The sequence below is a fragment of the Astatotilapia calliptera genome, chromosome 13 (assembly GCF_964374335.1).
Source record: "Astatotilapia calliptera chromosome 13, fAstCal68.1, whole genome shotgun sequence".
NCBI classification, from domain to species: Eukaryota; Metazoa; Chordata; class Actinopteri; order Cichliformes; family Cichlidae; genus Astatotilapia; species Astatotilapia calliptera.
This window is the reverse complement of record NC_137434.1, coordinates 14,693,039-14,711,187: the sequence shown is the minus strand read 5'-3', so window position 1 is coordinate 14,711,187 and position 18,149 is coordinate 14,693,039. Positions and strand designations below refer to the sequence as shown.

At 42.9% G+C, this 18,149-nt stretch overlaps 1 protein-coding gene and 1 long non-coding RNA gene across 3 annotated transcripts in view; one reads left to right on the top strand and one right to left on the bottom strand.

The window, feature by feature from the left end:
* mcph1 (microcephalin 1) overlaps positions 1–18,149 on the top strand; it is a 58,034-nt gene that overhangs the window by 31,884 nt on the left and 8,001 nt on the right. The window contains exon 14 of one of the 2 annotated variants that reach the window (XM_026189135.2): positions 6,064–6,470. The exons of the other annotated variant lie outside the window; for it this stretch is intronic. Coding sequence (XP_026044920.2) covers positions 6,064–6,132 — 69 coding nt within the window. The 3' untranslated portion in view covers positions 6,133–6,470. Of the gene's footprint in view, positions 1–6,063; positions 6,471–18,149 lie in introns of those variants that run through there. 2 annotated transcript variants of the gene reach the window in all.
* Positions 79–507, bottom strand: LOC145419567 (uncharacterized). Its single transcript, XR_013900859.1, has 2 exons — positions 368–507; positions 79–280 (listed from the first exon to the last, which is right to left on the bottom strand). It is a non-coding gene; the product is annotated as an uncharacterized LOC145419567 (long non-coding RNA).

Here is an 18,149-nt window from a genome sequence, read left to right as displayed (position 1 = left end):
TGTTAAATATTTATTTGTGTCACGGGCTGCGACGGCAGACCGTGGAGTTGTAGAGAAAGTAGGGCCCAAACGCGAGACTCAAGTGAAGGACAGTGGATTTATTTATGGCGAGTGGACAGAAACGACAACTATATACAATTCAAGCACTGTGACTCCTGTGGCGATTCCTCCAAGAATCCCACACAGTGCACGTGTCCATAGCAGTGAAAAGGTGACAACTCCAAAAACCCGATTCCACTCTGTGATTTCCCCTCGTGACGACGTTCCTGACTCCCGACTCCTGGTGACACAAAAACACACACAGCTCAGCAGGCAGCCTTTAGTAGCGAAGCCGATCACAACACACTAATCTACGGAGGTACTTAACAGGTTCGACTTAGTATAATCCCGCGCCGACTGGGGCTCCGCCACCTTCTTAAATAAAGCGCCCCTCATGAAGCCATCAGCTGCAGCTGGTGAGGGCTAATGGGCGGCAGGTGCGGCAGTCCCCAGTGCGGGAACACTTCCGGATCGCAGTCCCCTCAGCGACCCCAAAACATCCGGGAGCACCCAGGGAGAAAGGACAAAAAGGGAGAGAAAACCACCATAACATATGGAAAAACATATACAAGAAATACATGAGCTCTGGGTCATCAGACCCAGACCATGACAATTTGATCCAGTTTGATTTGTTTAGATGACGTTCAGACCACATTTATGAGCACTCGACGTTCACAAACCTTTTCATGGGACAGTACAAATACCAAAACAGAATTGTAGGAAGTAGCCTGATGTAATAGTTATGGTATAAAGGAAATGTTACACATTTTAAGCACATTACCAAAGAGGAAGGACATGCAGTCATTGCAAAAATATTGACTTTTTCAGGTGTTCAGGCTGAATCACCCACGCAGTAGATTGATCTGCATCACTTTCAGTATTTCAGTTTATTTTACCGTCATTGAAAACTAAGGGAAGGGCAGGAACATCAACAGTGATTCAGTTAAACATACATCCAGTCCAGGGACCATTCATTAATTGAATTTATTACTGCTCCATTTATACAGCTTCCTTATGCTGTTAACATATGTAAAGTCTGCTGAGCTGTCGAGAACACAAAGTGTTTGATTATACAAGGATGCTAATTTATTCATCCTGGTTACAGCGCTGCTCATGCTGTCTGTTTGCCTCCACTGCCCTCTCTGGATAAGATAAGATAAGATAAGATAGAACTTTATTAATCCCTCGGGTGGGTTCCTCTGGGAAATTCGACTTCCAAAAAAAGCACAGCAACGACCAAAGTTACAGTTACAGAACTGTTATATATATATATATACATACACACACACACACACACACACACACACACACACACACACACATATATAAATACAGAGACAAATATAAATAAAATATACAAAGGGGATAAATAGAATAAATAGGAATAAAAAAATAAAAATACAAGTGAATTGCACATTTCAAGTATTGAGTCTATTGCACTGTTGACTATTTACAAAAAGTATTGCACAAGGTATTGTACAGTGAGGTGCAGAGGCACTACAGCTTAGTTGTTCCCCCCTCCTTTGTCCTCCTGTTTCCCCTCCCTCTCCCCTCCAGAGAGGAGTTAAACAGTTTGATGGCGTGTGGGACAAAGGAGTTTTTAAGTCTGTTAGTTCTTGTCTTGGGGAGAAGCAACCTGTCACTGAACAGACTCTTCTGGTTGTTTATGGCCGTGTGCAGAGGATGCCCAGCATTGTTCATAATGTCCAGCAGTTTCTTTAATGTCCTTTTCTCTGCCACTGTCACCAGAGTGTCCAGCTTCATGCCGACCACAGAGCTAGCCCTCCTGATCAGTTTCTCCAGCCTGGATGAGTCCCTCTTTGCTGTGCTGCTCCCCCAGCACACCACAGCATAGAAAAGTACTCCAGCAACCACCGACTGGTAAAACATCCTCAGGAGCTTCCTGCAGATGTTAAAAGTCCTCAGCCTCCTGAGGAAGTACAGTCGGCTTTGGGCTTTTTTATACAGGTGCTCTGTGTTGCATGACCAGTCCAGTTTATTGTCCACCCACAGCCCGAGGTACTTGTACTTGTTGACCACCTCCACCTCCTCCCCCTCTATCTGAACTGGCAGTGGACCTTCTCTGGACCTCCCGAAGTCCACAACCAGTTCCTTAGTCTTTGAGGTGTTGAGTTGCAGGTGGTTTGTGTGACTCCATGCGACAAAGTTCCTCACCAGACTTCTGTACTCCTCTTCTTGATCATCCCAGATACACCCCATGATGGCCGTGTCATCTGCAAACTTCTGAATATGGCATAATTCAGAGTTGTAGCAGAAGTCAGAGGTGTACAGGGTGAAGAGAAGAGGGGACAGCACAGTTCCCTGTGGTGCTCCTGTGCTGCTGACCACTGTGTCAGACGTGATGTCCTTCAGCCTGACGTACTGTGGTCTGTCGGTGAGGTAGTCGGAGATCCAAGCCACCAGGCAGGGGTCCACCTCCATCCTGTTCAGTTTTTCCTGAAGCATACAGGGCCGGATAGTATTAACACTAGCATCCCCAGGCTTCTACCTTTCTACCTATAAAACCCGAGAGCAGTCAAATGGTGGAAGTGGAAGCTAAATTGGCTAAATTGACCGCGGAGTCATCATTTTGCGTTTCTACCTTTAAAAGCCGGAGAGCAGTCAGTCAAATGCTGGAGTCATTCATATGTATATTAGGTCGTTACCTAGGAATTCTAGGTAACGACCTAAGGTAACGACAAGGTACCACATGTGTACCTGTAGCAGTGAACACATCGCACAGTGGCCTGATTTTTTTTGCATCTGTGTACTTGGATTTTAGGTCGCAAGCCACCCAAAACTTGCTCCATGCACCACTCAGCAGGCCATTTGTAAATATGTGTACAAATGGTTGGTTTTTTGTACTGTTTTTATCAATAAATGTCAGCAACAAAGGACATACACCCATGTGTGTTGATTTCTCCCTAAGATGGTGAAGGAAATTGCCTTCCCGGGTTTCCTCCGTGGCGTGAGCGATAAGCAGAGTTCTGTCCTTTCCTTCTAAGATTCCTAATTATTTAAAGTAACACTCAGGTATGCCGTTCAGCTGGGTTAGTTACAGCGCCGGGAGCAGCTTGGGAGAACAAGGAAACACAGACTGCTTCAGGTTGCCTTCCCAAATCAACTCAAAGGTTTATTTGATACACAGCAGTTTATATAGATGAAAAAAAAAGGTTCGTGTGTCAGCTTTCCCAGTTCAAACCGGTACAGACCAAATAAGGAAACGTCTTCCTGCCTTCTGAGCAAAGTATCCCTTGTGTAGTTTATCAGTTCAGCTACAATTTATGATCATCCCAGCAAAATACACTCCTAGACATAAAATACAGAGTTCTTTCATCAGTGAATTCTGAAACAAACCACCTAGCCTTTAACGAGCCTTTTCCAGGAGATAAAGAAAAAGGGAGGATGGGAGTAAGGAAGTGGTCTCATCTCTGTGGTGTTTTTGACCTTGAGGTACCAGCCTGTGAGTCTCACATTAATTCTTGGGTCACAGAGAAAGAGAAAAACAACTAGTAGATGGGCCTTATTGAGCAACTCTTTTCTGTATAAAACAATCTTCTGTAAATGCTAACCGTGGTACTAAAATACCTAACAGATGGCAAACTGAAACACTCCAAGTTGGTGACTTTTGGAGATTTGTTTCCCTGGATGATTGAGAATGCATCAAGATGAAACACAAAAGGAAGCTCACCGCTTTTGTTGCTGCCATAAATGCCATTAGTTCAGGGAGGTCCATGAACCAATGAACATGCTCCATGCACCACTCAGCAGGCCATTTGTAAATATGTGTACAAATGGTTGGTTTTTTGTACTGTTTTTATCAATAAATGTCAGCAACAAAGGACATACAAAGGACATGTGTTGATTTCTCCCTAAGATGGCAAACTGAAACACTGAAACACTCCACTCCCCCACCCCCTCAATCACTCACTGAGTGATTGAGGGGGTGGGGGAGCTGCTAAAAGCGGTGAGCTTCCTTTTGTGTTTCATCTTGATGCATTCTCAATCATCCAGGGAAACAAATCTCCAAAAGTCACCAACTTGGAGTGTTTCAGTTTGCCATCTTAGGGAGAAATCAACACACATGGGTGTATGTCCTTTGTTGCTGACATTTATTGATAAAAACAGTACAAAAAACCAACCATTTGTACACATATTTACAAATGGCCTGCTGAGTGGTGCATGGAGCAAGTTTTGGGTGGCTTGCGACCTAAAGTCCAAGTACACAGATGCAAAAAAAATCAGGCCACTGTGCGATGTGTTCACTGCTACAGGTACACATGTGGTACCTTGTCATTACCTTAGGTCGTTACCTTAGGTCGTTACCTAGAATTCCTAGGTAACGACCTAATATACATATGAATGACTCCAGCATTTGACTGACTGCTCTCCGGCTTTTAAAGGTAGAAACGCAAAATGATGACTCCGCAGGGGTCTAAGGTAGAAAACCAAAATGACTGCTCTCCGGGGGTCTAAGTGTTAAAGGCACTGGAAAAGTCAAGAAACAGGATCCTGACCGTGCCTTTTCCCCCATCCAGGTGTGAGTGGGCTCTGTGTAGGAGGTACAGGATGGCATCCTCCACTCCGACACCCACCTTGTATGCAAACTGTAGTGGGTCCTGGGCATGTTGTACCTGTGGTCGGAGGAGGTTGAGGAAGGGCCGCTCTAGAGTCTTCATAAGATGTGACGTCAGTGCCACCGGTCGGAAGTCATTCAGCTCATTGGGCCGGTTCTTTTTGGGGACCGGGACGATGCAGGATGTCTTCCATAGGGCGGGCACTCTCCCCAGTCGCAGACTGAGGTTGAAGACTCGTTGTAGCGGCTCCCCAAGTTCAGCAGCACACGCCTTAAGCATCCTAGGACACACCTTGTCTGGGCCTGCTGCCTTTCTGGGGCGAAGCTTCCTCAGTTGCCTCCTGACCTGATCCACTGTGACACTGGGAGATGTTTGGGAGGAGGGGAGGGGGGGAGATGTCTTGCTGCTGAGAGAGGGATTGGAGGAGGGGGGTGTCATGGTGTCAGGAAGGGGGGGAAGCGAGGGAGGCAGGAGAGTGGGGAGAGGACTCTGTAGTGAAGGTGAGGGTGAGGGTGAGGGATTCTCACTTTACAAAAAAAAATGTAAAATTTGAATAAATAAAAGGTAATAAAATGCAGCTCATCCATTGTGTTACAATTTTGTACATTTTTGGCATCAGTACCATTTTGTTGGGGTGAAAAAGGTTCTTGCTTCCACAGCCCAAATGCATGCTTATTAGTTTGAACGTGTTTGAATGTGAGCTATATAAAACAATTCAAGTCCATAGAATAAAGTGTTGTATGAATATATGTGAAAAAGGGGGGATCTGGTTAGTCGTAGCTTACTGTAGAAACTCCTCATCATTGTCTGCTTTGTTTCACTGGAGTCAGAAGCACAAATCAAAAACCTTACCTGATTTAACTTGACCTTATTTCCCCTTCAAGGTTGCCTCCTGCACCTCTAGACAGCACAGCTTCTCTTTATGTCAGACTCAATTCACGGGACTTTATCAACTTCCCAAAAATGAAAGTCAAGGATTATCTTTTAATACACTGGAACAGATCCAACGTGCATCACAAACGCACAAATTCAGGGGGGCAGAACAAAAGTTCTAGGCATTAATATAAAAACAACAACCACACCAATAGAGGATCTCGACGTGTCGGAGAACCAGACCTAGAAAGTGAGATTGGCTAAATTTAAAAAAGATTTTGGACTTTCATGGGTTACGTTTATTGATTACATTTCATATGCGATTGCGCTGTTTATCAATTAACTCAAGCATTTTTTTCCACATTATGTTAAATTAAAAAAAGGTTTTAGCATATATGCTGATACTGATGCAGTGGGCTTTAGCTCGTCTCTACCCTTAAAAATTGGTATTAATGTTCGACATTAATAAGATACAAACAGAATTGTGAGTTATGATAAATCTATCTGCAACTACTTTGAGGGTAGATGGTCTCTGTTTCTCGCTTGTGTCACACTTTTCACTGTTTCTCTACAGCTCCGACAACAGCTGGACAGTGTTTGTAGAGAAGTCTGTCACTTCCACGCAACCTCACCAATATTCTAGAGACCAGAGCAATAACAAGGATGTTTTTGCCCACAGTATGGGGAATACACATTTTCCTTCATGACCAATGATCATGGACCAATCTAAGCCTTTGACTGGGGACTTATTTGCTTATTTGCTCCTACATTGTCACCGTGATTGTCATTCGTCATAAATGGCAGGCGAAATAATTGATAGACAAACTTCTTCTTGTATGTGTGCTTCTGTTTTTCCTCCCATATTATAGCTCAGATAAAGTCTTTTAATCTTTAATGAGGGTTAAATTTAATATGATGCTATTTCCTGAACTCTTTCCTCAACAGTGTCTGATTTTGTGAATAAAGACTTAAAGCCTTGAAGTCTGTTTTTTGCAGGTATTTGACTTGGTATAGAGCCGTTTGCCCCTTCAGTTTATCAGCTGAACCCTGCTGCGTACTGTACAGAACTGTCGTGAGAATTTAGAGCATCAGTTACCAAACTTGAAAAGAAAGACCCTCCAAGAAAATCACAGCTTCAGTCAGGCAAAGAGCTTCAAATAAGTCTGAGAACAAGGTGAGCTTAAAAAAATGAAACAAGGCACAGAGGTTGGGATTGTAGTTCAACTTGTTCTTACCTGAGTTTATGTGATTCTAATCCGATTAGAGTTACTTGGATGTATCAGAGTTTGATCAGAATTTATCAATTTTCTACTGCAATAAACTGTATTTGAGTGAGGTTTAGCATTTAGCTGTGGGTTGCAAATGTCTGCTGTTGCTGTCTAAATTGGTCTCATATGCTGCAGTGATTGTGCGTTGGTTTAGGCCGTGAGGGTGTGTGCCTCCCAGCCAAACTGCTGCTTTATCTCCAGCAGCCACCTTCAGGCTATTTTCAGTACTTCAGTGCTGAAACTGGCTTGAAGGAATCAGATTTGTGATTCTGATGAATGCAAATTAGATTTTTGAGGGTCAAAGTGGACACTTTAATTTGCTCCACAGATGAATAACATTTTTGAATTTGACTTGAATTTATTCATCGGCGGCAGCACACATTAGTATCATGTAAAAGCGGTTTCAGGGAAGAGTGCTCTATTTGCCTCTTTTAGTGCCGTGCAGGTTGACAGCACTGATCTTTAAAAGGGAGAGAATTGTTTTCATGTTTATCAGAGAAAGCAAAGCTGTGACTCATATTTATCAAGTTTCCATTTGAAATCTTGGTAGAACTACAAGGGACAAAGGTTTCCTGAAAATCTGAACACAATGAATTCTGGGAAGTGTGCCAAAAAACCTAACAATGTTTGATGGATTAGTGAGCAGTCATCGGGAGATTAAATTGACTCATAATTCCTTGTAAAGTCACACAATATGAGTTCATGATTATTCTGTGTTTGTCTCTGCTTGGCCACCGTGGAGCGATTGTGGTGGTGTTTTTGCTTGTGTCCCCTTTTCATGACTGTGTGGGCATGTACAGTTTATACTGTACTAAACCGACAGCTCACTTCCTCACAGACCTTTTTTCCCCCGCAGATGGCATTTTGACACGTCACAGTCGATAAATCTCAGGACTAAATAATGAAAAGAATTAAGAATAAATTGCTTCTTCCTCAGGGCCCTGAAACTGTGCATGATGGCTCATTCTTAATCTGTCATTAACTGTTGTGAGACTGGAATATAATTAATCCATGGTTAATGGTGCTAGTAGCACCTGCATGTTTACTGCTATCACAGGGCAAAATGATGTGAACATGCTTGTGCTTATTAATCCAGTTTGGTAAAGTCATATAATCCCCATTAGAGCTCATAGACTTCATCCACACCGCTGTTATAACACGAAACAATAGGTAAACACGGGTGTTGCTAATGACGTTAATGAGAGTCCTGTTTTCATTTAGAACTGAGCCCAATAACTAATAAAAGATATATCAAATATCAAATTAGTAGCACCTGATGTTAACCACTATTTCATGTAAGAGAGATTTAACAGGCAGAGTGATGACACATCTTTTAAGTTAACAATGAGTTTTTCTGCAAAGGAATCTCTGTCATTATGTATAGTTGTGATGAATGAGATGTTAAAAGTGGAAAACATTTGATGTGGCAGGTTCAGTGCCTTTAATTTAGCTTTTAGACATTTTGAGTAATGCTCTTTGCTCTGTCAGAAGTTGGATTACAAAAAAACTGTCATTACTATGCTAATTAATTCCTGGAGTCTCTTTATTTGAGTCAGCATCAAGAAACAGACAACAAAGTCTGCCACACATGCAGAGCTGTAACTTTTACACTTCTGTTTTTGTGCAAAACATTTTAATGAACTCTGGATTTGCTGTTAAAGAGCCAGAATAGCTTCTAAGTCTTGTTTCCAGCTTTTGTGCTGAGGTATGCCAATAAGCTGCTGGCACTAACTTCATATACTCACTGGCACGTCATAGGTTACGTCTTACTATTAATGAGTTGGAAGACCTTTTGCCTTCAGAATTGCGTTAATACTTCATGGCACCAATTCAACAAGGTGTTGGAAACATTCCTCAGGGATTTTGGTCCATATTAACTCGATAGCATCACATCACTTGCTGCAGATTTCTCAGCAGCACATCCATGATGCAAATCTCCCACTGCTCCACATCCCAAAGGTGTCCTGTTGGACTGAGATCTGGTGATCTCACTGTCATGTTCAAGTAAGCAGTTTGAGATGATTTGAACTTTGTGACATGCTGCTATATCCTGCCAGAAGCAGTTATCAGAGGATAGGTACACAGTGATCGTAAAGGGACGGGCATGGTCAGCAACAACGCTTGGGTAGGCTGTGGCCTTTAAATAATACTCACTTCATACTAAGGGGGCCAGAATGGGTAAAGATAATATTCAGTTCAGGACAGGTCATTTCGGAAACAGGCTCAGGGAGGCGCAGCTCTCTACTGCTACTGTTTGGTGGAGAACATGCATTATGGAAATGAGAAGACAAATTTAATGACATGCAGCAGTAGTACATAAATACCTGGGGAGTGGACAGAGGTGAGTAGAGAACTCCTGCAGATCAGATGAGATTAGGCATGCTCATGGTGGTATGGCCGCAAGCATAAAATATTCCCCGCACATCGCAACAGACTGAACTGTTGATTCAAGGCAGATTCCGTGTTTTCATGATATTTATACTGAATTCTGCCCCTACCATCTGAATGTAGTCAAATAAATCCAAAACTCATTAAGCAAGTTTTTTTCCCCAATCATCTATTGTCCAATTTAGGTGAGCTTGTGTGTATTGTAGCCTCAGTTTCTTCTTCTTAGCTGATAGAGGTGTCACCTGGTGTAGTCTAATGCTGCCGTAGCTCATCTACTTCAAGTTCTGATATGTTTTGCGTTCAGTTATGCTAAAGCCCAAGTGAAGCAGTCTTGCCATTTGTTCTGGCGTGAACAAAGTATTTTCACAAAGAGAACTGCAACACACTGGATATTTTCTTTTTTTCACAACCTTTTCTATAAAGCCTAAATTTGGTTGCCTGCAAAAAATTCACCGTGCTGTCTTTAAAGTTGCTTTAATCACCTTTATTCCTTATTTGTGACGCTGAGATATAATTTTTAGGGCCCGAGCACCGAGAGTGCGAAGGCCCTATTGTATCTGCTCCGTTTCTTATTATTATTATTATTATTATTATTATTATTATTATTATTATTATTATTAGGGCCCGAGCACTGAGAGTGCGAAGGCCCTATTGTATCTGCTCCGTTTCTTATTAGGGCCCGAGCACTGAGAGTGCGAAGGCCCTATTGTATCTGCTCCGTTTCTTATTATTATTATTATTATTATTATTATTATTAGGGCCCGAGCACCGAGAGTGCGAAGGCCCTATTGTATCTGCTCCGTTTCTTATTATTATTATTAGGGCCCGAGCACCGAGAGTGCGAAGGCCCTATTGTATCTGCTCCGTTTCTTATTATTATTATTATTATTATTATTATTATTATTATTCAGGCGAAACAAGGGCCTTTTTGAGGGCCTAAACATGCTCAAAAACTCATGAAATTTTGCACACATGCCAGGTCTGGTGAAAAATTTTGTATTTTAATGGTTTTACATATGAGCACTGGGAAATGGCTCTAGAGCGCCACCTATGCCTTGTTAAATGCAGCCCTACGACCACATCGTTTGAGCTACATGTATGAAATTTGGCACACATGTGTATCATGCCAAGACGAACAAAAAAGTCTGTGGGCCCATTGACGCAAACCCAACAGGAAGTCCGCCATTTGGAAGAGAAGGTGACATTTTGGCTCTAATTTTGCCATTTCCATGCCTCGAACTTTTGCGAACTCCTCCTTGGGGTTTCATTTCATAACCTTCAAATTTGGACAGTGTCAACTACACCCTTGTGCCATGTTAAATTGCGGAGCTTTTGAGTTTTCACAATACTATGAGGCCGTGGCGCCATGGCGAATTTCGATGACTCGCCATCAAAATCTTATTGCCTCTCATTTTGTCATACATTTTCTGACCTTGACCAAAGTGAACACATATGATAAGGCTCCACCCCTGAACATATTTCAACTGCCATATTTGACACCAGGGACAGCGCCACCTAGTGGGAACAGGAAATGTCATGTTTTACACTTTGGGGTACAGTATAGTGATGGGTGACACCTGCAGCCTCAAATTTCTCCAGGGAAGCCTTAAGGAGTTGGTCTTGGGTTACAGTGAAAACTGTGACTTTTCGCAAAAGGGTGTGACCCCAGCAGCATGGCGAACTTTGATGTCACGCCATGAAGAAACAAATTAGTATAACTCAATGAAATCCAGTCTGATCAGTACCAGACTTTACAGGCATGATGTCAGACCCGCCCTGAACAGATTGACGTGCCCATTGTCGGAAATACGGACAGCGCCACCTAGTGGCAACAGGAAATGTCATGGCTTTAATTTTGTTGTACTGATTTTCACAGGTTCATCGTGGCCACCTCAAAAGCGGTGAATATCACCATCAGTCCCTCGTGATGCTTCAGTGCAAAAATTGTGACTTTACACTGAACGGCGCACCCTGGTGGCAACGCGGTTCAACATGAAAGATGAAGTGGCTTTTGAGGGGCTTGGAAAGTTTATAGAGGCTTTAAATTTGGCACACACCCCCAAATGGATGAAGGCTTTGTTGTCATGTGATCATTTTCATTGAATAGCGCGAAATTTCTCCACAGCGCCCCCTACAAAGTTTCAAAATCACAGCCCCTGCTCTGTGTTTTATGTATGAGTCTGAAACCTGGTAAGCTTATAGGAGATATCAAGATGTACAAAAAAGTCTCTTGGAGCAATATCCCAAATCCAACAGGAAGTCAGCCATTTTAAAATTAATGTGCAATTTTGGCAACATTTTCCCCTCTTTCCAGGCATCGTTCTTTGACGAACTCCTCCAAGGGATTTCATCATATTGCACTATTCTTCAGTGAGTGGAATCTAAAGACCTTTGTGTTGTTAAATTGCGAAGCTTTTTACGTTCAGGGAAACGGGGTGGTTATGGCGGCACGTAGACTCTCAATCACTCGCCAAAACGCAGTAATATGCTGTCACTCAAAAACACAATGTCCAATCTCACCCAAAGGTCGCAGGCATAATGAGACTCGAGTTCGGAAATGTTTGTTATGCCATTTGTACATAATGGTTAGAGCGCCACCTAGTGGAACGACTAGCTAATCATGAATGAATGAGTTGAAATGTTAGCTGGTGGTTAAATGCATGAATTCCATCAATGTGACATCGATCGGACGTGCTGGTTTTAGGTGTTGGGCGTGGCTCGACGCGCCGGGGGTGCGAGGGCCCTCATAACGCTGCTTGCAGCTTTAATTATTATTATTATTATTATTATTATTATTCAGGCGAAACAAGGGCCTTTTTGAGGGCCTAAACATTCTCAAAAACTCATGAAATTTTGCACACATGCCAGGTCTGGTGAAAAATTTTGTATTTTAATGGTTTTACATATGAGCACTGGGAAATGGCTCTAGAGCGCCACCTATGCCTTGTTAAATGCAGCCCTACGACCACATCGTTTGAGCTACATGTATGAAATTTGGCACACATATGTATCATGCCAAGACGAACAAAAAAGTCTGTGGGCCCATTGATGCAAACCCAACAGGAAGTCCGCCATTTGGAAGAGAAGGTGACATTTTGGCTCTAATTTTGCCATTTCCATGCCTCGAACTTTTGCGAACTCCTCCTTGGGGTTTGATTTCATAACCTTCATATTTGGTCAGTGTCAACTACACCCTTGTGCCATGTTAAATTGCGGAGCTTTTGAGTTTTCACAATACTATGAGGCCGTGGCGCCATGGCGAATTTCGATGACTCGCCATGAAAATCTTATTGCCTCTCATTTTGTCATACATTTTCTGACCTTGACCAAAGTGAACACATATGATAAGGCTCCACCCCTGAACATATTTCAACTGCCATATTTGACACCAGGTACAGCGCCACCTAGTGGGAACAGGAAATGTCATGTTTTACACTTTGGGGTACAGTATTGTGATGGGTGACATCTGCAGCCTCAAATTTCTCCAGGAAAGCCTTAAGGAGTTGGTCTTGGGTTACAGTGAAAACTGTGACTTTTCACGAAAGGGTGTGACCCCAGCAGCATGGCGAACTTTGATGTCACGCCATGAAGAAACAAATTAGTATAACTCAATGAAATCCAGTCTGATCAGTACCAGACTTTACAGGCATGATGTCAGACCCGCCCTGAACAGATTGATGTGCCCATTGTCGGAAATACGGACAGCGCCACCTAGTGGCAACAGGAAATGTCATGGCTTTAATTTTGTTGTACTGATTTTCACAGGTTCATCGTGGCCACCTCAAAAGCGGTGAATATCAACATCAGTCCCTCGTGATGCTTCAGTGCAAAAATTGTGACTTTAAACTGAACGGCGCACCCTGGTGGTAACGCGGTTCACCATGAAAGATGAAGTGGCTTTTGAGGGGCTTGGAAAGTTTATAGAGGCTTGAAATTTGGCACACACCTCCAAATGGATGAACGCTTTGTTGGCATGTGATCATTTTCATTGAATAGCGCGAAATGGCTCCACAGCGCCCCCTACAATATTTCAAAACATCAGCCCCTGCTCTGTGTTTCATCTATGAGTCTGACACTTGGTAAGCTTGTGTAAGATATCAAGATGTACAAAAAAGTCTCTTGGAGCAATATCCCAAATCCAACAGGAAGTCAGCCATTTTAAAATTAATGTGTAATTTTGATGACATTTTCCCCCCTTTTCAGGCCTCATACTTTGACGAACTCCTCCAAGGGATTTCATCATATTGAAGCATTCTTCAGTGTGTAGAATCTAAAGACCTTTGTGATGTTAAATTGCGAAGCTTTTTCCGTTCAGGGAAACAGGGTGGTCATGGCGGCACGTAGAGTTTCAATCACTCGCAAAAAGCAGTAATCTGCTGTCACTAAAAAACACAATGTCCAATCTCTCCCAAAGGTCGCAGGTGTGATGAGACTCGAGCTTGGAAATGTTTGTTATGCTATTTGTCAATAATGGTTAGAGCGCCACCTAGTGGCATGACTATAATCCTGGTTGAATAAGATGAAATGTTAGCTGGTGATTAAAAGCATGAAATCCATCAATGTGACATCACATCGGACGTGCCGGTTTGAGGTGTTGGCAGTGGCTCGACGTGCCGGGGGTGCGAGGGCCCTCATAACGCTGCTTGCAGCTTTAATTATTATTATTATTATTATTATTATTATTATTATTCACCCCAAACAAGGGCCTTTTTGAGGGCCTAAACATGCTCAAAAACTCATGAAATTTTGCACACATGCCAGGTCTGGTGAAAAATTTTGTATTTTAATGGTTTTACATATGAGCACTGGGAAATGGCTCTACAGCGCCACCTATGCCTTGTTAAATGCAGCCCTACGACCACATCGTTTCAGCTACATGTATGAAATTTGGCACACATGTGTATCATGCCAAGACGAACAAAAAAGTCAGTGGGCCCATTGACGCAAACCCAACAGGAAGTCCGCCATTTGGAAGAGAAGGTGACATTTTGGCTCTAATTTTGCCATTTCCATGCCTCGAACTTTTGCGAACTCCTCCTTGGGGTTTCATTTCATAACCTTCAAATTTGGACAGTGTCAACTACACCCTTGTGCCATGTTAAATTGCGGAGCTTTTGAGTTTTCACAATACTATGAGGCCGTGGCGCCATGGCGAATTTCGATGACTCGCCATGAAAATCTTATTGCCTCTCATTCTGTCATACATGTTCCGATCTGGACCAAAGTGAACACATATGATAAGGCTCCACCCCTGAACATATTTCAACTGCCATATTTGACATCAAGGACAGCGCCACCTAGTGGGAACAGGAAATGTCATGTTTTACACTTTGGGGTACAGTATAGTGATGGGTGACATCTGCAGCCTCAAATTTCTCCAGGAAAGCCTTAAGGAGTTGGTCTTGGGTTACAGTGAAAACTGTGACTTTTCGTGAAAGGGTGTGACCCCAGCAGCATGGCGAACTTTGATGTCACGCCATGAAGAAACAAATTAGTATAACTCAATGAAATCCAGTCTGATTAGTACCAGACTTTACAGGCATGATGTCACACCCGCCCTGAACAGATTGATGTGCCCATTGTCAGGAATATGAAGAGCGCCACCTAGTGGGAAGAGGAAATGTCATGTCTTACACTTTGTTGTACTGATTTTCACAGGTTCATAGTGGCCACCTCAAAAGCGGTGAATATCACCATCAGTCCTTGATGATGTTTTAGTGCAAAAATTGTGACTTTAAACTGAACGGCGCACCCTGGTGGCAACGCTGTTCACCATGAAAAATGAAGTGGCTTTTGAGGGGCTTGGAAAGTTTATAGAGGCTTGAAATTTGGCGCACTCCTCCATTGTGCTTAAGGCTTTGTTGTTATGTGATCATTTTCATTGAATAGCGCAAAATGGCTCCACAGCGCCCCCTACAAAATTTCAAAACCACAGCCCCAGCTCTGTGTTTTATGTATGAATCTGAAACCTGGTAGGCTTATAGGAGATATCAAGATGTACAAAAAAGTCTCTTGGAGCAATATCCCAAATCCAACAGGAAGTCAGCCATTTTAAAATTAATGTGCAATTTTGGCGACATTTTCTCTTCTTTTCAGGCTTCATACTTTGACGAACTCCTCCAAGGGATTTCATCATATTGAACCATTCTCCAGTGTGTGGAATCTAAAGACCTTTGTGATTTTAAATTGCGAAGCTTTTTACGTCCAGGGAAACGGGGTGGTTATGGCGGCACTTAGAGTTTGAATCACTCGCCAAAAAGCAGTAATCTGCTGTCACTCAAAAACACAATATCCAATCTCTCCCAAAGGTCGCAGGCGTGATGAGACTCGAGCTCGGAAATGTTTGTTATGCCATTTGTACATAATGGTTAGAGCGCCACCTAGTGGAACGACTAACTAATCATGAATGAATGAGTTGAAATGTTAGCTGGTGGTTAAATGCATGAATTCCATCAATGTGACATCAGATCGGAGGTGCTGGTTTTAGGTGTTGGGCTTGGCTCGACGTGCCGGGGGTGCGAGGGCCCTCATAACGCTGCTTGCAGCTTTAATTATTATTATTATTATTCAGGCGAAACAAGGGCCTTTTTGAGGGCCTAAACATGCTCAAAAACTCATGAAATTTTGCACACATGCCAGGTCTGGTGAAAAATTTTGTATTTTAATGGTTTTACATATGAGCAATGGGAAATGGCTCTACAGCGCCACCTATGCCTTGTTAAATGCATCCCTACGACCACATCGTTTGAGCTACATGTATGAAATTTGGCACACATGTGTATCATGCCAAGACGAACAAAAAAGTCTGTGGGCCCATTGACGCAAACCCAACAGGAAGTCCGCCATTTGGAAGAGAATGTGACATTTTGGCTCTAATTTTGCCATTTCCATGCCTCGAACTTTTGCGAACTCCTCCTTGGGGTTTGATTTCATAACCTTCATATTTGGTCAGTGTCAACTACACCCTTGTGCCATGTTAAATTGCGGAGCTTTTGAGTTTTCACAATACTATGAGGCCGTGGCGCCATGGCGAATTTCGATGACTCGCCATGAAAATCTTATTGCCTCTCATTTTGTCATACATTTTCTGACCTTGACCAAAGTGAACACATATGATAAGGCTCCACCCCTAAACATATTTCAACTGCCATATTTGACATGAAGGACAGCGCCACCTAGTGGGAACAGGAAATGTCATGTTTTACACTTTGGGGTACAGTATAGTGATGGGTGACATCTGCAGCCTCAAATTTCTCCAGAAAAGCCTTAAGGAGTTGGTCTTGGGTTACAGTGAAAACTGTGACTTTTCGCAAAAGGGTGTGACCCCAGCAGCATGGCGAACTTTGATGTCACGCCATGAAGAAACAAATTAGTATAACTCAATGAAATCCAGTCTGATCAGTACCAGACTTTACAGGCATGAAGTCAGACCCGCCCTGAACAGATTGATGTGCCCATTGTCGGGAATACGTACAGCGCCACCTAGTGGCAACAGGAAATGTCATGGCTTTCATTTTGTTGTACTGATTTTCACAGGTTCATCGTGGCCACCTGAAAAGCGGTGAATATCAACATCAGTCCCTCGTGATGCTTCAGTGCAAAAATTGTGACTTTAAACTGAACGGCGCACCCTGGTGGCAACGCGGTCCACCATGAAAGATGAAGTGGCTTTTGAGGGGCTTGGATAGTATATAGAGGCTTTAAATTTAGCACACCCCTCCAAATGGATGAAGGCTTTGTTGTCATGTGATCATTTTTATTGAATAGCGCGAAATGGCTCCACAGCGCCCCCTACAAAATTTCAAAACCACAGCCCCAGCTCTGTGTTTTATGTATGAATCTGACACTTGGTAAGCTTGTGTAAGATATCAAGATGTACAAAAAAGTCTCTTGGAGCAATATCCCAAATCCAACAGGAAGTCAGCCATTTTAAAATTAATGTGTAATTTTGATGACATTTTCCCCCCTTTTCAGGCCTCATACTTTGACGAACTCCTCCAAGGGATTTCATCATATTGAAGCATTCTTCAGTGTGTAGAATCTAAAGACCTTTGTGATGTTAAATTGCGAAGCTTTTTCCGTTCAGGGAAACGGGGTGGTCATGGCGGCACGTAGAGTTTCAATCACTCGCAAAAAGCAGTAATCTGCTGTCACTAAAAAACACAATGTCCAATCTCTCCCAAAGGTCGCAGGTGTGATGAGACTCGAGCTTGGAAATGTTTGTTATGCTATTTGTCAATAATGGTTAGAGCGCCACCTAGTGGCATGACTATAATCCTGGTTGAATAAGATGAAATGTTAGCTGGTGATTAAAAGCATGAAATCCATCAATGTGACATCACATCGGACGTGCCGGTTTGAGGTGTTGGCAGTGGCTCGACGTGCCGGGGGTGCGAGGGCCCTCATAACGCTGCTTGCAGCTTTAATTAGGGCCCGAGCACTGACAGTGCGAAGGCCCTATTGTAATTGCTCTGTTTATTAGGGCCCGAGCACCGAGAGTGCGAAGGCCCTATTGTATCTGCTCCGTTTCTTATTATTATTATTATTATTATTATTATTATTATTCACCCCAAACAAGGGCCTTTTTGAGGGCCTAAACATGCTCAAAAACTCATGAAATTTTGCACACATGCCAGGTCTGGTGAAAAATTTTGTATTTTAATGGTTTTACATATGAGCACTGGGAAATGGCTCTAGAGCGCCACCTATGCCTTGTTAAATGCAGCCCTACGACCACATCGTTTGAGCTACATGTATGAAATTTGGCACACATGTGTATCATGCCAAGACGAACAAAAAAGTCTGTGGGCCCATTGACGCAAACCCAACAGGAAGTCCGCCATTTGGAAGAGAAGGTGACATTTTGGCTCTAATTTTGCCATTTCCATGTCTCGAACTTTTGCGAACTCCTCCTTGGGGTTTGATTTCATAACCTTCATATTTGGTCAGTGTCAACTACACCCTTGTGCCATGTTAAATTGCGGAGCTTTTGAGTTTTCACAAT